Source organism: Dipteris shenzhenensis, chromosome 19 (genome assembly GCF_047967505.1).
Source record: "Dipteris shenzhenensis isolate YYH24624 ecotype China chromosome 19, Dip_SZ_1.0, whole genome shotgun sequence".
NCBI classification, from domain to species: domain Eukaryota; kingdom Viridiplantae; phylum Streptophyta; class Polypodiopsida; order Gleicheniales; family Dipteridaceae; genus Dipteris; species Dipteris shenzhenensis.
In genome coordinates, this window is record NC_141614.1 from 11309546 (window position 1) to 11325970 (window position 16425).

General features: G+C 43.2%; 1 protein-coding gene across 3 annotated transcripts in view; it reads left to right on the top strand.

The window, feature by feature from the left end:
- Positions 1-14716, top strand: part of LOC147890068 (uncharacterized) — a 51747-nt gene extending 37031 nt beyond the window's left edge. For all 3 annotated transcript variants that reach the window (XM_087390591.1, XM_087390592.1, XM_087390593.1), the window contains exons 6-7: positions 2717-2779; positions 14647-14716. In XM_087390591.1, coding sequence (XP_087246717.1) covers positions 2717-2779; positions 14647-14697 — 114 coding nt within the window. In that variant the 3' untranslated portion in view covers positions 14698-14716. The remainder of the gene's footprint in view (positions 1-2716; positions 2780-14646) is intronic.
- Positions 14717-16425: the final 1709 nt, after the last annotated feature.

Here is a 16425-nt window from a genome sequence, read left to right on the forward strand (position 1 = left end):
TATTAGGATTAGGTTTTACCCTATGACTGTCTTAAGACAGTCATAGGTGTCCTATCTTTAATGAAGGGTTGGCAATGTGCCTTTACCCCAACAGGTACTACACCAAAACATCAAAGGCAAAACATCATGGAAGAAAAGGCTGCCACAGCTCGGAAATAAAGCCGAAAATTGAAATGCATCACGATTCACAACCGATGAGGCTCAAGCCTCAAGTTGCAGCCTGCATCCTCATCCTCATCCTCATCCTCATCCTCATCCTCATCCTCATTCTCTTGCTCATCCTCATCCTCATCCTCATCCTCATCATCATCCACATCAGTGCCATCCTCCTCCTCCTCATCCTTCTCCTCCTTGAGACCATTCTTGAGGCCAACCATAGCCAAAGTTGGCCAATAGTGTACGGAGTACGGATTAGCAACGTACGGATTAGAATAGTGCTAAAAATGTGTTTTCCAAGGTTTTGGCTAGGCACAAAATTGATCCCCCCTCCCAAACAAAACAACCCCCCCCAGGCCCCCCTCCCACACACACAACAAAAAAACCAAACCACGCCCAAAAAACAAAACCTTGAAAAAAAGAAAGAAAAAAAGAAAAAAAAGAAAAAAAGAAAGAAAGAAAGAAAGAAAAAAACCTTGTACGGAAAGCCGTATGGACATCCATACGTACGGCCGTACGGAACGCATACGGAAAAAACGTCCGTACGCATACGGATGCAACTATGATTAGACATCTTCACTGTGACGTCTAGGTCTGCATATCTGACCTCAGTAACACATGGAGATGTCACCAAGATCAGACATCTTCACTGTGACTTGAAGGTCTGCATATCTGACCTCAGTAACACATGGAGATGTCACCAAGAACAGTTCTTCGATTACCACGTTAGCTTTTGTCTCACCATTTGAATATGAGTCGGACTCCTTGTTCTTTTGATCTGCCTTCTTCCTTCGACAATCCTTCGTAAAATGGCCTTGCTCGTCACAATAGAAGCACTTCTTCTTTTGCTTACTGGAAGTGTCATCTTCATCTCTAGAATCATACTTCTTGGGCTTGCCACCGCTAGGATTTCCTTGTGCTTCGCCAGCTTTGTCCTTTGCCAGCAACGCCTTGTCGTCGTCGTCTTTGTTATAGAGCTTCTCCCGAGCCTCCTCTTGTAGCAGTAACGAACCCAACTCAAAAGTCAGAGGTTTGGTCCTTTGTTCTGTTGTCACAGTCGTAACAAAGCTCTTGAAACTCCATGGTAGCATCCCAAGTACCATCAAGGCTAACTGGCTTGAGTCTACCTTCTAACCAGCGGATGCTAGTTGATCCCTCACCACCTTGACCTTCGTCAAGTGGTCATGAACCGAACCTCCCTCATTTATATCCATGTTGTAGAGTTGATGCTGAAGAGTCAAGGTCCGAGATGTATTATCTATCTCATACAGATCCTTCATAATGGTCCATGCCTCTACTGATGTGTCAGTCATGTGGATATGAGGAATGACCGAGTCCGCTGTTGTTCCAATGATCAAGGCCAGGGCATGGGCATCTCTAACCTCCCAAGCCTCGAGCTCATCACTATCTACCGGTACAAGTATCCTCGCCTTGTTTGTCCAACACATCCTCCAGCTGCGCCTCCGCTCGCGTTGTCAGCTTTCACAGTTTTTGAGCCACTAAATGACTTCGTATTTTCACCTACCAGATATGATTGTTGGTCCAATTCGGTTTCCCGGACTCTCCAAAGTTAGGGATGGTGAAAGAAGGAACTTGATTGGAGGAGGAGGAAGGAAGAGCAGTGGCTGAAGAGGCTTTTGCTTCTGAAATCGACATCTCCGTTGCTATACCACACAGCAAAATTGAAAAGCAAACACCACCGTTTGTAGATAATAACTCTTTACACACCCTATTGAACTTGACTCACCCTCCTTCTCGCAAGAGCGCAATCCTCTAGTCATGGAAGTCGATCCCCAAGAGTCTTGAATCAAGGTCGTTCCTTCAGCAAGGTCCTTGCCTTCAAGCTCCCACACTTTTGAGCCTCCTATTTGGGCTCTGATACCATGTTAGAAATCGACCAATAGAGGGTACGCACAGCGGAAAACTGATAGAATAGCCCCTGAAGATGCTTGCCATTTATTGTGAATGAGTGCTCCCTTGACTTCCAAATCTTTGAGAGAAAAATCTTAGTTAGGTGCATAGTCCCAATGTAGCTATAAAGATTATGCTACTTCTTTTCACCCCTGAAGCTGGAAAAGGAAGGCCTTTATATGTATGTATCTGCTAGGCATGATGGATTGGTACTTTTCAACATTGTGGGTTATTATATGATGATGTATGTAAATAGTTGAAATGATGATGTATGTAAATAGTAATTAAGGCATATATGGACTTACATTGTTCTTTTGCTGTTGAAATGATGATGTATGTAAATAGTAATTGAGGCATATATGGACTTATAAGTATGAAGTAAGCTCCATCTATTTGAACCAGCCTTAAAAAAACTCTATTTCTTACTTTATTTTCCATAAGAGTTCGACTCTTAATCTCCCTTTCTCCCAATCCCAGGATTCTTCTTATGTGCCCATCTTACATTCATGCACGGTCGGAAGCTCCTGTACTTTTGAGCATAATTTTTTACTACCATCAAGAGGATGCTGTATTTTTGTGGCCTATTTGGGCTGTGGATTTCACGAGTTGCAGATTTGGTTAAGTAAACCTAGATTTCATTGTGTTGCAGATTGATATGGCTGTTCTCCAACTGATGAAGGATGATGATTTGAAGGAGCTAGGAATTCCCATGGTATATACAGTCACTGGTCAGCTTTGTGTGCATTGTCTGTGTCTTTGACACTTTTGATTAGCTCATACATTTCATATCATATCATTTTTTTTGGCTGTCATCTGTTACCCTCAATGCAAATATGCTGATTCTGCATAAATCAATACTACGATCTGCGAACATTGTTTGATTGTATCGGCACATGGTGGTTGTTTTTTTCCTTGTCACAGAAGGTCTGCAAGGTTGGATATATTTATAGCTTTCTTGAGTGATACGTACTGACAAACATGCAGAGCAAGTTACTAGATTCTTATTTATTGTTTTAAAGGAGCTTAGAAGAGGGGAGATAAGTTCAAACTGGTATTTCAATAATGCTACATGAATCAACATCATTCAAAATGTTTTCCAAAAAAATGGGAGGACAGGAAATTATGAAATCCACATGAAAATGCATGTCTTCCTGAGAGTGGCATATCAGCATAGCACATCAGAAAAAATCTACACGCATACACAGGTTCCTACGTGAGCAGCAAAACAATATGAACGTCATTGCCATAGGAGTAAAGCATGGACATTAATACAGGCTGTATACATTGTTAGAAAAGTAGAGGTAGGTTGCTTGCTTAAGGCCAACACTACTCCGCAGCAGAAGATTCACCCTGAGATTACAAGATACTTATGCGAAACACAGTGCTTTACTTAAAGGTAAGAGGGCAATCCAGATAAAAGAGTACTCAGATGTATAGCCAAAACAGAAAGATATATATAGGTGAATCTTAAGTACAAAAACTTGCCCGAATATATACCAATGCCTCTAGAACCCATCTCTGAGGTAAAGTACCAAAACGCGGCTCTTTTTTGCTGCAGTTTCTGTAGGAAACTCTTCCTCTCTGCCACATGTCTCTGTGGTAGGCTTCAGTAGCTGCTCAAGCAAAAGCTTTGCTCCGAAGTTGTACTGCAGACAAAGCTCTCTTTGCTGCACCCTTATGCTCTCTTACTGTGAGTAGGTCTGCACCTAGATGTGCTGGACTTCTGCCCTGCAAGTAATGGTGAAGCAGATCCATGGTTGTCCTTTCGCTACTCACTCAGAATAGTGACCTGCAGGTGAGGCTCCAAGGATATCTGGATCCCTACATAAGGGGCCCTATTTATAGGGGAAAACCCCCCCAGCAAACTAGCTGACTGGCCCTTACAGACCAGCCAGCCAAATCTGACAGACTGGCTTACCAGTCTGTCAGCCAACTTTGTCTACAGCCAACCAATGGCCCACAGAACTGCCAATCAGGTTTGTGGGTCTGCCGACCGGGTCTGTGGCAGACAGCCGACCCAGACGGTCCCTCTTGCCTATATAATGCTCTGCTTACGAGGCACCTATGTTGCAGGTCCTCTGCCAGTCCTAGATCATGATTGCTGCTGCTGTATGACACCTGTACCTGCCCTACAGCCAGACTGGCTGTTGCTGGTGCTGCACATTGATGCATACTGTGTACTTGCTGTACCTACTGCTGTACCTGTGAAAGTTTGGAGATGGAGAGAGCTAAAAAACAAGGAGCTCAGCTCAAGTGATAAGATTTGCAACGTTCTGCTGTGTAGGAGAATAGATCAATTGCATGTAGCTCTCTAAAACAATGATAATAGATCTCAATGGGTTTTGTATGTGCACTGTCCCTGAGTATAGGAGTAGATGGCTGCAAACCACCACGAAGATCTGCCATCAATCTCCATTGGTGGAATGTCTAGTGTCGACCCAATCTGAATCATTCAAAGCATGCAAGTCAGAGTCAATCCCTGCATACAACAGACTAAGAGACTGAGTACTCTGCAAATATCTGAAAACACGCTTTACAGTGCACCAATGCTGTGTCTTTGGGCTGTGCATATACCTACTCAACTGGGATACACTGATCTGAATATCTAGATAGGTATTGCAGAAATAAATTCAAAGGCATCCTACAGCCTGACTGTATACAACAGCATCGAAAGGTTTACCTACGTCATGCATGGACAGCCTCAACGTTGGCTCCATGGGAGTTCACATAGGCTTTGTAGTCCTGAAATCGAACCTTTGCAAGAGTCCCTGAATGTATTTTGACTGTTTCAGCACAAGGCTTCATCTATTTGCATAAACTGAAATACCCAAATAATAGTGTAATAAAACCAAATCATTCATCTCAAATCAACCTTTAAGATGCTTCTTGAATTCTGCAATTTTCTCTTCATCTGTGCATGTGAGCTGCATATCATCCACATACAAGATGATGATCTTTCTTGACATGAAAGGTATCCTCAGTTGGACTATTGTGTAGACCCTGATTGGTGCAAAATTGTATGAATCTTCTCACACCAAGCCTACGGGGCTTGTCTCAGTCCATGAAGTGCCTTGTGAAGCCTGCATACTTTATGTACTTGACCAAGCATCTGAAAACGAACAGGTTGACTCATATACGCTTCTTCTACAAGTCCCCATTGAGAAAGGCTGTTTTCATATCCACTGATGTACTTTCCCACCAAAATGAGCAGCCACTGAAACAACAAAGGTGATGGTGGTGATACGGGAATCACTTTTGCTGAGAATAGCCCTCAGCAACCGACCTTGCCTTGTTAGGTAGGAAATGGCACCATCGGATCTTCTTTTAATCTTGTACACCCTCTTTGTCCCAATAGCTCTTTTCCCTATGGGCAAATCCACCAGATCCCATATATTGTTCTTCATGATAGAATCCAATTCTACGTGCATGGCCCTTATCCCATGTTGATTGTCTTGAGCATCCTCAAAACTGCTTGTTTCTTTTGTATCATACAGTGAATTCATCCCAGATGAATCAACAAAGTTTGCTTCCCCTGTCCCTATTCAAGCAGCCCTTGTCCTCCTTGAAAGAGAGGCTTAAAGTCTGCTGTCCTGACCACATGTTGAGGTCCTATCTCAATGATAGCCACTTGGGTGTGCTAAAAATTCACCTGTAGTGGAAGCAGCTCCTCGACCTATATCAACAGCTTTTAAGATATAGGTACCAAGGCATGAGAATACCAAGAGACTCCGCGGGTCTTTAGAAACTCAGTATAGCTGCTTATGCTTGGGCACTGATGACGACATAAGTGTTGCTTTGCTTGCTAAGTATGTCTTCCTTTTGTTTTTCAAAAAAAAATTGTTACCTCTTTTTTCTTCTCTTGTCGTTTTCTCTTTTATTTTTTGTATAGATTTTTGGACTTTAGAACAACAAAAATTGTTTAAATTTGTATGATTGGATATATTCTAGTCGTACAAAGGTATATTAATGATGCCTCTCTGCTTGACATCACTTCATCCATCATAGAGAATGTTTCAACCAAATTTCTTCCACACCTGCTTGATAGGATCACGAGCTCTATTAATCCTTGCTATCTCATCCTCAAGGAGAGATGTCCGCATTGCACTATAGGTCGCTTCCGTCCGTGCATGTGTAGGTCCCACAGCTGCCACACCTTAATCATTCTCTTCCATTGTGGTTGAAATAAAAATTGCATTCAAGCACAATCCTCCCAATTTCAATATCTGCCATATGCTGTCGGTCTTTCTGCCAAGATTGTGTGGGAAATGTACCCGGTAAAATCCCTTGCTTCGTTTTGAGTAGGCATTGTAGTGCGTGATGGTGAGGATGTAGCATATGTAGTGCCCTCTTGCCTAGCCTTCTTCCTTGCATGAGAAAGAAAGAAAAAGAGATTATTAAAGTATGCTAAAGACCGATGGGTCTATGAGATTGAAGAAAAACTTGATACAATGAGCAAAAGGGTGGAGCTACTAAGCGAGCATCCTAACCCATACTAGTTTTTATTGGAATTAATGTACATAACATCAAGGTTGATAGTGTCAGGACCCAACAAATCCTCTTCTTGCAAGGCAATAGTTGTTGTACAAGGCCCACTGTAGTGTTTTGCACTTTCTCTTATATCTTGCTTTGCAATCTTAGCAAGATCTGAAGGACATGCATCAATGCCCCTATTACCAAAAGCCAAGATATTTTGTGCATTGTGTGGAGATTGCCAATGCGAAAATTGTTCTAGACTTGGAGAAACATCTCCCTAAAACTTGCTATAGCTTGATGAAGATGAATTCCTTGGACTGTCTCGGATGAAAAAGCGGGGGGGGGGGGGGGGGGGGGTTCGGAAATGGGGTGGTGGGCAGGGAGGGCAAGGTTGAAAGCAAGGGAGATGAGATTGGGGATGTCAAGGGACCTTATTTTGTTGTCTCAAACAGTTTCCCTTAAATAAGTGCAACACTTTAACAATAGGTGCCACTTATTCCTTGGTATGTGCCTTGTAGGCCTAGTTAGGACTATTGGTACAGTTAGTACATGTACCACCTAGGTCAATTAGGACACTTAGTCTAGTTAGGACATTTAGCCCTAGGGTTTTGTTATGTTGGCTCTCTCTTGAGCCTCCACACTCAGTTTTGCAGCAATTCATTACAACATCTCGTTTTTCTCCTTCTCACCTCCATTTTTGAGCTTCCATTGCTTGCCATAGCCAACAGTGGTATCAAAGCAGGTCGGGAATCCATTCCCTCAGCCATTGACAGCTTTTCCTAGCTGTTTGGCAGTCTCTTGAGCCCTCATTCCTGCTGGACAACTCATTTTTAAGGCATTTGCAGCAAGCTGGAGTGATTCGAGGCCATTTGGAGGAGTTCCATCGTCGGAAATCGAGTTTTTAGTGCTCCAGCTGTGCATTTCGGCTGTTTTCTCATCCAATTACTGCATTTCGACGCAGTCACACCTTTCTCGACCTGTTTTCTTGTAGTACGGATTCGAACGTGTGAAAACGGGCCTGTTGTATGGATTCCGTACAGTCGTATAGACGAAATTCACCTGCATTTATTGCTGTCCTGCAGCTGTACGGACCTGTCAGGGCTGCATTTAATGCAGTACAGCTGTCATACGGGCTCATAATTACTGTTCGGAACTGCTGTGCCAGCATTTATTGCTGTACGGGGTCTACCTCAGGATTTGTGTCAGCCATTTTGAAGTCTTTCCAGCAATTTGGAACTGCCTCGTGAATTGTGCAAGTGTTTTGGAGCTTTCTCATGCTGCATATCGGAGTTTGAAGGCTTTGGAGATATTTGAAGCGATCCGGAGGTCTCTCTTTGAGCCCATTCCTTCTCTTTTGGCTTCCCTTTGTCTCGAGCTGCGAGTACCCCTCCATTGGATCACTCTTCTCTCATTTCCAAGTGCTCTCCTCCTCGTGGGAGCACTTTCTCTTGCTATAATTCTCATTTCCAGCCCTCTATTGGCATTTCTCATTGCCATTTGCTCTCATTTTTACCTCTCCTTTAAAGGTGAATCTCTCTGCTCGCATTTAGAGCTTTTCACTGCTGTCCTTTCGGGCTACATCATTGGGTAAGTGTAGAATTGGTTCTTTCCAATTTTTGCTTCATTTGCATTTTGGAAAGGCCCCGTGTTGCCTTGGAAGGCCTCGTGTTGTCTTTTGGGGATTTTTCTTGCAATAGGTACACCTTGGGACAGCAGAGTCTCTTGCAGGATTAAGCTTTGAAGCTTGAGCAAAATTTGTCACTTCATTTTGAGTGGTTGCCTTCCTCTCATTTGCTTTGCTAGTTGGTGCATTTGTCTTGAATTTCAGCACCATGACTAGTAGCAACAATGATTTGTTTGGGATGCTTGGGGCTGATGACAAGCTAGATGGCACCAATTATTCCATGTGGTCATACATGATGGGACATGTTTTGGTTGCCAAGAAGCTATGGCATATTGTTTCAGGTTCTGAGGCTAGGCCTACACGTAATGTTGCTTCTGGTGCTGCACCTATTGCCTCTAGTTCTACTTTAGGTGATGGTTCTAATGCTACTTTCAGAACACCTGCAGCTACTTTTATAGGTACTTTGCCTCCTACACAGGAGCAAATTCAGTGGGATGGTCGTGATGCCAAAGCACATGCCTTGATTGCTTTTTCAATGAAACAGGTTATTATCCCTCAGCACATGCCTTGATGGATCTTCAGGTGATGGTTCTAATGCTACTTTCAGAAAACCTGCAGCTACTTTTACAAGTACTTTTCCTTCTACACGGGAGCAAATTCAATGGGATGGTCGTGATGCCAAAGCACATTTGCTCTTTCAATGAAACGGGTCTTGCAAGACAGCTAAGCAAGCATGGGATTAGCTTGCATCTTTGTATCAGGCGCAGAATGAGGCGAGGGTTGCCTATCTCCGCAAGCAGTTGAAAGACTTGAAGCTTGAAGAGGGTGGTAACATGGATGCCTATCTCACTAATGTGAAGGATTTGAAAGAGCAATTGGCCAACATTGATGAGATTATTCATGATTCTCAGCTTGTTTCTAATACTCTTGATGGGTTGCTTGATTCTCATCAAGGCTTTGCTACTACATTGAGGTTGGTTGCAGGTGGCAATGCCAACCATCACTCATTTGACCAGCTGGTTGCTCTTCTTCTTCTTCAGGAGGAGCAAAGTTGTGCAAATCGCAATGCTTCTATGGCTAGTGATCAAGTGATCAAGGCTTTGCTGCCCAGCATAAAAACAAAGGTAAGGGCAAGGTTTCAGCTGGTAAACCCTCTCCTTCACATGCTGGTCATTCTCGTGGTGCCTCTTCTTCGAGGGATAACAAAAATAAGAAGAGATGTAACTATTGCAGGAAACCTGGGCATGATATTTCTGAATGCAGAAAGCGGAGAGATGTAACTATTGCAAGAAACCTGGGCATGATATTTCTGAACGCAGAAAGCGGATTGCATCTGAAAAGAAGAAGAAAGAGTCTGGTCTTGCAGTATCTAGTTCTTCTAGTGCAGAAGATCGACATGAATCAGCTAATTTTTCTCAAGACCAGCATTGGGCTTTCTTGGTTACATGTCAATATAATCCTAATATTCATTATGTGTGCATGGCAGTTTCAGATGTTCATGATGCCTGGTTCTTTGATAGGGGTGCTAGCAAGCACATCACTTCCTGCAGGAAGTCATTCAGCTCATTAGAGCATACATCTCAGGGGGGCAGTGCCACATGTGCCAATAATGCGTCATTTACTGTGAAAGGTATTGGGCAAGTTGCTCTTACTTCTGTCTCTGGTGGTGTTGTCACTCTAGAGAATGTGCTTTATGTTCCAGGTATTCGCAAGAACCTCATTTCTATTTCAACCATAGCTACATGTGGCTTTGAACTCATGTAGCAACACCATCCAAATGTCTTGAATAATTGTTTTGTTGATTAAATATAGTAAAGCTTGGTGATCCACATAAAAGATGAATGGCTTGCCAAGCAAATAGTGTCTAAATTTTTGGACATTGTAGACGACTCCGAGGGCTTCACGCTTGGTAGTGCTGTAATTGCACTAGGGTGGCATCATCAACCAACTGGTATAGTAGACCGGTAGTCCAGTCTGCCATTGGTTGTGCCAAAATAATGCCAATTGGATAGCCTGATGCATCCACATGGACATGAAAAGTCACATCCCACCTGGGTTGTCGAAGAATCGTGTCTCGATTTCTTATTTCTTCAATTCATGAAACGCTGTAGAGAATTCCTTGGTCCATTGGAATTTGGTACCCTTCTTAGTCGTCTCACATAAAGGCGCTGCGATCTTGGCAAAAGTTATGGTGATCTTGGGCTGAGCTAGTTCTGGTTCACCAGTCACGTCTTTAGTGAAGTGACCTGGATATAGATTCTGTTGCACGGCCATCTTTTCATCATTCATCTTGTGCTTAATGTCGCCAACTAGGTGGAATGTGTCGATCCCTCCTATAGGTAAGATTTGCATTTCCACTGCTGAGACTTAGCATCCTGTGGAAACTGATCTTTGACTTCCAAGTCCTTGGGTTGGCAATTGCTCTATATCTTGCTTGGATTGGTGGAGATTGTCACCTTGGTATCCCCAGTTTTGATTGTCATAATCTCAAAATTCCAATCATGCAATACCTTGGCACTTTTTCCCCAATAAAATTGGATAGACATTCATATTGAAAGAAATAACAATTAAACGTAGTGTGTAATATATTTCTTCGATAGTGATAATGACGTCTTGGAGCATACCTTGCGGCTCAATCGATTGTCGTTGGTTTGCCATGCACACTCGGAAGGGAGAAGGTTTCAAAATCTTAATGTTTCAGTTGCTTGGCCATGCCTTCTAAGATACTATTAACTCATGAGTCACCATCCACGATCACACCCGGTACATTTTGCTTTCTATGGTTTGATAGTGATAATCGGAACTCTCGCCAGCCACTATGGGTGTGTCAATCATGGGAGTGGTAACGAGAGAATCTATGGCCTAGGGTGGGTTCTCGTCGGCTCGAAGTTGGTGCGAGGAAGAATTATCGGCAATGCGGGTCTTGCTTCAATAGTTCAGCCATTGTGAGGCTGATCTTTATATTACAGAAGGTTTCCCATGTTTGGGTTATCTTTGAGCTTGACGGGTACTTGGTGGTACTTGGTTTAGCCTAGGACTTGCTCGTTGAAGATTCACTTGGCGCGGTCGATTGTATGATCAAATGTGGATCCGGTGACCTGCTCGTCTTTACATAAATATATTCTATTTGAGCTCCAATCATGGACTAATCCTACAGTGTGCATGAAAAGACTTCCTAATATGATATAATACCCATCCAACTATAGTGTAAGTCCATTACCACAAATCACACTTGGTAGGACATACCAAAGGTCTTGATCTTGATATCCCTTAGCACTCCAACCGGTTGAGCTATAGCTCCATTAGCTAATTTGACCACAAGGATTGTACTTTCCATTTTAGGACATCTCCACTTGGCCCGGAAATACTTAGTGACTATACTTACACCGACGACTCCATCCAAGATTTTTGTATCATTCTTGTCTTGGTAGGAGATGGGAAGTACTGCATTAGTATCATCACTCTCAAAATACTAGCCCAACTTGTTAATTGGTACCTTAAGAAGGTTTTGCTCCTCAAATGAGGGTTCCAATTCCACCACAGGTGCGTCCTTGGCAAGCTTGGATGCCACTTGTTTCTACTCCTTCCAATTGATGTCTTTGAGTGGACACCCAGCTCTAGTTGGCCCCTACCCAGGCTAGAACGAGACAGCCCGACCAAAAACTCCCACACTTGCCGGACCCTGCTGTCCTTGGCTAGAGAGGATGACCTTGACCCAAAACTCTTATACCTATTGGTCCCGAGGCTAGAGTGGGCACTGGGGCAACCAAGGCCAAGACTCCGGATCTTGACCTAGGCGACATGGTACCAGTACAACCAAAGAGTCCCAAGCTGGCACCCGTCAAAACGAAGGCTGCAACCTATCAAAGTGGAATTCAAAAGTGCAGATGAAGAAGATCCCTATGTTTCTTTCGAGTTTATCATAGTAATGGTGCCACGACCAAGGAGGAGTATATGATTACTTCCCTTGTACTTTGGCAAAGACAACCCAATGATGGTTCAACCAATTTCCAATTGGTTTCTTCATGGATTGGCATCAGATGTCCGAGGCGTTCCTTAGAAGGTTTAGACAAGAAATTAAAGAGGAGCATGTCGATACCAAGCTCGATGGATTTAAGCAAAACAAGAGTGAATCTATCCAAGATTTTATCTTATGAATGCGAGCCCTCATCAATCAATTGAGCACACTAGTTAATGACAAATCTCTTCATGCTTGGCTGATTATGGGTTGCACCCAAGTAGACCTGCGTTCCCTAAAAATTCTCAATCTGACTAAGACGTATGAAGAGTTGCGGAACCGAGCAGTGGCCCTGGAGAAGAGTGGACATGCAAAGGCAAAACCCAGGTAAACCTTGTCCATACGAAAAGTGGTGCAACAAGTGTTCTCGGCCAGGCCACACTTGAGTATGAGTGAGTCGGACACTACAACAGGTGTACCCAGTTTGGGCATGATGATTCAAAAGTGTTGGTACAACAAAACTGCACTACAGATGTCCACGAGGTAACACAAGATAACAAACTCATGGATGCCCACCGTGGTCCGAGCAAGGCAAAGGCAAAGGCAAAATCGGTGACAAAGGGTAAAACCAGAGACCAGCACAGATCAGATGCTACTGTTGTGGAGAAGATGCTTATACGAAGGCTGAGCGCAAATTATTGTTGGAACGCATCAAGGTGCTCAAAAGCAATGCATAAATAAGGGAAACTGCTCCCGAGTGCCGAGCTGTTTTGGCAATTCGGAAACTCTCCGGGTGTTTGAGCTGATACTTGGCCATTGCATCACCCAACAGTCACAGGTGCTTGCTCAAACTCCAATATATCTTCTAGATGGACTCCCCTTCCACCGACCGGTGCTAGTCTCCTCAGTGCACCTGGTCGGATTGAAAAATTCCATCTATGGCTTGGTTCCGAATCTTCATGCCATCGCCTCAAGGACTCCCCATGACAAGCCCCTTTGGATGTCTCGGATGAAGCTCAGTCGCTCCTGGTGTTGTAGTAGTAGTCGGAAGCCGCCTTGCTGATGCGTGGGTAGGCCTGCTCCATTCTCGAGCTCTCTACTGCTCAGTGGCCTCGGCTACCTCCACTCGTCGCCGTTGAGCGTCTATTGCTAGTTCCGATTCCATTCCAGCTTCCATGTCTAGATTTTTCCAACTCCCTTCGCCTCGGTAGCGTAGGTGCTCCTCTCCCCTAGCCGCGCCTTTCCTACCGTGTGTCAGACATCGGTCAAAGCTTGAAGAATCCTTTAGGTTGCCTAGGAAGACTCCTCTGTCCACACACTGGTAGTCGGATAGGTCTTCAAACACCGCAGATAGAGTCCTTGGACAGTCGGAGATAAATAATATATCCCATGCAATTGCTGTAGCTTGTTGGTTGCTGCATCAATTGCTGCTCTCGATGTCGTTTCTAGCAACTGCTATGCTCATTCCACTTTATTCCGCACTCGTTCTTTCAGCACGTCTATCCCCAACAGATCGCCAATGTTGACGGTCTTTTCTCCTCACCCCTCAGTGACAGGTGTACCTAGTGTTTGGTGCTCGTGCAGGTGCTAGGTGCATGGCCAGAAGCAGCGCTCGGGTTTTACAGTCTGGGGAATGCTTGGTGTGCAGAACCTCCTTGGTGCTCGGTTGCAAGAGTTAGACGTCGACTGTTCTATCACATGGTTTGTGCTGCGTGAGCGAAATCGTATTAAGACAGGTAGACGAGCATGCACAAAGGAAACATGAGCGTTGCAAGAAACCAAATAGCAAGCCGAGTTACCAAACCCAATGCTGGTATTATAAAATAGGCTGCAGCCGGCAACAAGAGCTGTAGCTGCAACTGTGCTCTTGCAACAAAGGGTGTGTGCTCTCACGCTCTCTCGCCTCAGCTTGAGGCACAACACTGACTAAGAGCAGCAAAACCGAACCCGCAAAACCGCTGCCAGGGATTGGCTCCACGGCGTTTTCTGTGTTGGATTTTCCTGGATGCTCGGGGTCGCGCTCCTCAACTTCTCGGTGTTAACTCAATGATCACCCTTGCCGCGTCACTCGGACCTGACTTGGGTTGGCTGGGTAGCTAGGCGCCAGCAGATTACGACCTTGGAACAGACTGAAAGTAACAGAATACCCCTGGCAATATTAGAGTTTCACAAGGCTTGAAAGAAGGTATGACATTTATTGTAAGCAGATGGCTGTGCTAATTTCATTCAAGGATCGCCTTCTTATTCTTTACAAGCAGAATATAATCAGGAAGAAGACTTTCAATGAACTTTGCAAGCAGATTATAATCAATGAATTATCCTATATATTGTCCAGATATCGGTTGTCATTGGCATCTGTAAACTTCAATTTTTAAGAGGCATCGACTTGTGATCACTTGAATCTTTAATTGTGTCAGATTTTGAACATTCTGGGTTTAACCAGATTGGTGACTGCTCAGTTTTTACAGTAGTGCTACAATGAATTGGAGCTATAAACAGATCTCAAATCTTGCATTTGATGCAGGGACCCAGAAAGAAGATAATTCTGGCTTTGGCTTCACAATCCAAGCATTAGGAGGAGGTGCTGTGGTGTTTTTTTTTTTTTTGGGGGGGGCCGGGGCTTGTAAGTGCTGAGCAGACAATCTTGAAAATCCTGGGATTACAAATCAGGAAACATAGGGATGCAGATCAAAAGTTTTGAGCCTAGACTGGACAGGTGTGGAAGTTATGCAAGCTACATACCAGGTTAGCTTTTTTCTTAGTTGATTGGAAGGGTCTAGGGTGAAAAATGGTCCCTAGCAGTTGAGAGGTGTGATATGGACTGTGCAATTTTCTGCGAGCGCATATGTTTTGTAACAAAATTAACACTGGGCTTGCCAAGTGCCATATAGAAGTTGTATTAATGGCTCGCCTTCTGCCATAGGTTTCCGTTTTCAGTAGTTGAACTGTACATTACTGCCTGTTCGTGTACTGCACTGTTGCATTCAAATGCTTGCACTACTCTCAGCTCTATATTTCAGTCATCTCTCCAGAGCACAGACATGTTTGCCAGCTTGAATAGCTGTCCATATCCAATGGACTCTCTCTCTCTCTCTCTCTCTCTCTCACACACACACACACACACACACACACACACACTATATATATATATATATGCCGCTCTTTTCTTCCCCTTCTCCCTGTACACAGAAGCCCACCCATCCTGGTCATAGAACGGTTTAAGGTTGGGTTTCTTGATGATACTCTATGACACATCTTGAGTCTTGGATTGCCAAATCTACAATTATCAGACTAAAAAGAAGCATCTTTCGGACCTCAATAGCCTTATCCAATAAGGATATTAAGTCAATCCAAGGACCGTATTTTGTTGGACCAAGTCTCTTGTGTGTGGCGTACCTTTACTAAATAGTATTTTTGAATTATCTTTTACGAGATTTAGAGAAATAAGTTTGAAGTGTGCTATGATATGGAATTGTGTATTGGAAAATCTATTACAATCTAGTAACTAAATCTAGAAGTGCGTGCTAAAAATAAGACTCATTGTTTTCCCATAGTACGCTAGTAAACAATAAACACGTATGAATGCCTTTCATGGTTTGTAAATCTATGTTATTCAAATATGACAACCTACGGCTGGAATATATTAGGTTGATAATATTTAATGGAATGTTACATACAGGCTCAAAATAAACATCAATACATTTTACTTCAGGACCTCTAAAAAGCTTGTCTAAGAGAGGACTTATTGAGCCTATGGAACTGATTTATTTACGAATAATGAGTACATATATAATCTATGAGAAGTACAGTACATAATATATTGACCCGAAGGAAAAGAACTTGTAATGCATTTTTGGGAGTAATGAAACAATACAAGTGTGTTATGATTAGAAGGGGCTGCATCAGTGACTAGGTATCCAACTAATTAGGGAATACTTTCACTTGAAATTGCTTTCCTTTCAACGAGGAAACATATTTGCCACATTTTCATAATTAGATATCTTTTTGATGTGCACAAAAAGACGATTAGATTTCACACCAAATTGTACTTTAATGTAAGCTTTGATCATAATAGTGATTGTATTGTTTCACACCATTGGGATTCTAGCATACCAAGGGATCATATATCCCTAGAGCTGATCCATAAGTTCATTGGTTTTTAAAACTCCATGCTTGCAAATGTGAAGAGTCGGTCCTAGTGATGCTTAAGATCGAGATGCATTCTCTTTGCTTTTTGTCTTATTTGAATATTATTGGATGGGTTACATTTTGTTGGCATTTGATGTATAGTGCCTTATGGATT